General features: G+C 35.4%; 2 protein-coding genes across 2 annotated transcripts in view; one reads left to right on the forward strand and one right to left on the reverse strand.

The window, feature by feature from the left end:
• The window catches only part of HELRODRAFT_194608 (hypothetical protein), a gene marked incomplete at both ends in the record, with an annotated part of 8,321 nt that extends 7,017 nt beyond the window's left edge, over positions 1-1,304 (forward strand). Inside the window, 4 exons of the mRNA XM_009032717.1 lie at positions 209-347; positions 626-816; positions 889-1,080; positions 1,200-1,304. Coding sequence (XP_009030965.1) covers positions 209-347; positions 626-816; positions 889-1,080; positions 1,200-1,304 — 627 coding nt within the window. The remainder of the gene's footprint in view (positions 1-208; positions 348-625; positions 817-888; positions 1,081-1,199) is intronic.
• Positions 1,305-3,349: 2,045 nt separating this feature from the next.
• Positions 3,350-3,954, reverse strand: part of HELRODRAFT_182459 (hypothetical protein) — a gene marked incomplete at both ends in the record, with an annotated part of 6,949 nt that continues 6,344 nt past the window's right edge. The window contains one exon of the mRNA XM_009032718.1: positions 3,350-3,714. Coding sequence (XP_009030966.1) covers positions 3,350-3,714 — 365 coding nt within the window. The remainder of the gene's footprint in view (positions 3,715-3,954) is intronic.

The raw sequence follows: 3,954 nt of genomic DNA on the forward strand, positions 1-3,954 counted from the left end.
ATCTGGAACATCATATGATAATGATGATAATAATAAGATAATGATGATGAAGATGATGATTGGAATGACGACTAAATAGAAAATTTTAATAATGTACTGTAATGTAATGCATTGTATTTCACGGCTCATGTAGTTCTTTACTAGGAAAGCGCCTCTGTAACTACCATCATCGTTAAATTTATTTTCATCATTATCATAACCATTGCAGTCCTCATCATCGTCATCATCACCACCATCATCATCATCTTCTTCATCACCAGATGAGTTCTCGCCGTTCGTAATGATACAGGGGGTGAGGATGAACCACGAGAACACGAGAAGGATCGTTCTTAATGACGGGGTTAAAGGTCATCACGTCATGATGACGATGAAAACGAGGATGATGATGATGATTGTAGTGATTGAAATGATGTTTTTTTCATTGTAGAAGCCTCTTTGATGAGTAGAGTGATGGTGACGCAATCAATCTAGATGGTTAACTTCTTCGGATCACTCTTCAATCATACACTTATGATGACCAACCAGTCTATTAATCACTCACTCACCTAATCAATCAATCAACCAACCATCAATCAACCAATCATCAATCAAACAATTATATCTTCACAAATCATCCAACCAATAGACATTCAGATGAGCGTAACCTTCAAAGGCGACGATAATTACGAGGTCAAGTTCAATGACTTGACCTACAAAGCTCGAGCCTCATTAGACGAAAGCCGACCTAATAAAATTGTACTCGAGTTTTCACTGGATGGATACGTGTCTAGGAGTAACGCTGTCATGAACAAAGATGTGCTGCACTTCTTCAGCAATGTTAGAACTTTTACCTTTTTTTAAAACTAGAAGTAACCACAATCACTACAATAACCACAACCACACATACAGAGCGGCAGCCACCAGATGAAGTTAGTGGCCCCATTATTCGTGGCAGCAAGCAACGCGACCTCGTCGGAGGCCACCGGCCACTCTGGTGCCAGGTCGCCCATGCCAGGTGTGGTGGACAAGATATTTGTGAGGGGCGGTCAGAGGGTGGAAGAGGGCCAGCCTGTTGCCGTCATCATCGCCATGAAGATGGAGGTTGGTACGTTCATCTCATCGTGCTGATGTATCATAACAAATACAAAATTTCATCACACGCACACACACACGCACATAAACACGCACACATACACACACACACACACACACACACACAGTACGTGATAAGAGCCCCGAAGACAGGTGTAGTAGAAGAGGTTATTTTCCAAGTAGGAGACACTGTCAAGAAGAACGCTGAACTGGTGCATATCAAGGAGGAGTGAATGGATGAATGAATGAATGAATGAATGGATGATTGAATGAATGAATGGTTGAATGGATGATTGAATGAATAAATGAATGAATGAATGAATAAATGAATGAATGAATGAGTGAGTGAGTGAGTGAGTGAGTGAATGAATAAATGAATGGATGGAGGGATGAATGAATGAATGAATGATTAAATGGGTGAATAATTGAATGGATGAATAAGTGAGCGAGCTTAAAGTCGTATGAAGGTATGGATGAATTAATGGTTGTAAAAATGAGTGAAAAAAATATAGTCAAGACTTGAGTGAATGTCTGAATGAATGATTGAAAGAATGAATGAATCAATGAATGAATAGAAAGTTGAGTTACTATTGAAACTAGGGATGCACCGGATTCAGGTTTTTCAAATCCGGGTTTTGGCCGGGGCCGGAGCCGGGGCCGAACTTCGGTGCATCCCTAATTGAAACGGTCAAAAATCTAGGCTATTGTTTAATTGAAATGAATGAATAATTTGCAAATAGTTAAATAATGTATAAAGTAGTTAATAAATTTGTAAATACTCAATTTTCATTGTAATTATTGCAAACCAACTTTCTGAAGCATAATAGTAATGTTTCCATCATCATACGTCCACAATTTAATTTAATTAATTAGTTAATTAATTAATTGAATTAATTAGCTTTCAATTCGTTTTATTTTTACATAAATTTTTCCAATGATTTTTAAAAAATTTATTTTAAATTTGGCTTACCGTACCGTACATGTGTGGTGTGTGTGTGTGTGTGTGTGTGTGTGTGTGTGTGTAGTGTGTATATATGTGTGTGTGTGTGTAGTGTGTATATGTGTGTGTGTAGTGTGTATATGTGTGTGTGTAGTGTATCAATAATTTGTGTCTTATAATCTGCGTGTGTTTTGCATTCTTCATATACCCACTTGCCTAAAATCAATTGCTTCTAATCATGATCCGTTTAGCATATTTTTAAATGATGAATTGGAAAATAAACTTGAAATATTTGAAAATGCCTTTGTTTTGTAAACTTTTACCGAAAAATACTCAAATTCGTTTCGTTTCGTTAGACATATCAACACGAACGGCTTGTCTGCATAATTTAGATTTATTATTAATTATTATTATTTAATTATAAATTGTTATTAAATCCTCAAAAAATTGTAAAATAAAATACCAAATTAGGTAATCCGACGAAGTAGCTCAGACAACAAAAGCGCTGTTAACTTGCGTCACACTGGCCCGGTTCGATTCGAATACTCTATTCAGAGCTCTAAGACACGTGTGTAAGGCTTATGCATTCATGTAAATTGAAAAAACAAACTTTAAATATTTGAAGATAAATTTTACTGGATTTAGTTTAATTGTCAGTTTTGTATTATCAAATCAAATACCGTTCGTTTATTTTTTTCGTGTTTGTTTATCCATTCGTTAAAATATTTATTTATTTATAATTGTTATTATTAGCAAGTCTGCTATCCCATGCTATCCGGTTTAGAGCATGCATCTGGTAGCATATTAATTTTACAGTTTCAAACGCCTGTGTGTGTGTGTTGGTATGTGTGTGTGTGTTTATGTATGTGTGTGTGTGTGTGTTTATGTATGTGTGTGTGTGCGTGTGGTGTGTGTGCGTGTGTGTCTGGCTTATGTCCGAGTTTATGTGTGTACTTTTTAGAGTTTAAATGGACCCATGTATGCGTGAATGGTTGCAATAATTTATTTAATTTATTTTTTTATTTCTTTTATTTATTTCATTTAATAAATAGTGATAATGATGATGTTAAAAATGTGGGATGATGACGATGAAGATGGTGACGGAAAGGAGGATGATGATGATGATGATGATGATGATAGCGGTGAAGGTGATGCCGTTGAAAATAATGATTGTTGCCAGAACATTTGATTCTGTTATCTCTAGGTAGCATCAGAGGGATTCACTCATTCATCATCGTCGTCTTCTTCATCGTCGTCGTCTTCTTCATCAACTTCTTCTTCATCATTTCTATTATCTTCTTCTTCATCTTCTACATCATCTTTTTCTTCAGCATCAACTTATTCTTCTTCATCATCTTTATTATCTTCTTCTTCATCTTCTACATCATCTTCTTTTTCATCTTCATCATCATCTTTTTCTTCATCATCAACTTCTTCTTCTTCATCTTTTTTATTTTCTTCTTCATCTTCTACATCATCATCTTCTTCATCATCATCATCTACATCACCATCATCTTCATCATTTTCATCGCCATCTTCATCGCCATCATCTTCTTCGTCTTCATCATCATCTTTATCGCCATCATCTTCTTCCTCATCTTCTTCATCATCATTATTATCATAGAATTGTGTGTACGCTAACACACAACTGTGTACGTGCGTCGTGTTGTGGCACGAAGTTCCAGTAATTTTAATCGGAGCAGCTAAAAAATTATAAAGCAGAGAAAAAATACACTCATATACGTCATCATCATTATCCTCTGTCTAATAATGATGTTGACATTTCTAGTGTGTTAATTGTATGTATGTATGTATTATTATTATTATTGTGTGTGTGTGTTTGTTTTTGTGTTGGTGTGTTTGTGTGTGTCATAATTAAAATCATTGTCGTCTTGTTTGATTTGAATAATTTTTATCATCCTTATCGTCATCATCATCACCAC

Source organism: Helobdella robusta (assembly GCF_000326865.2).
Source record: "Helobdella robusta unplaced genomic scaffold HELROscaffold_86, whole genome shotgun sequence".
Lineage (NCBI taxonomy): Eukaryota > Metazoa > Annelida > Clitellata > Rhynchobdellida > Glossiphoniidae > Helobdella > Helobdella robusta.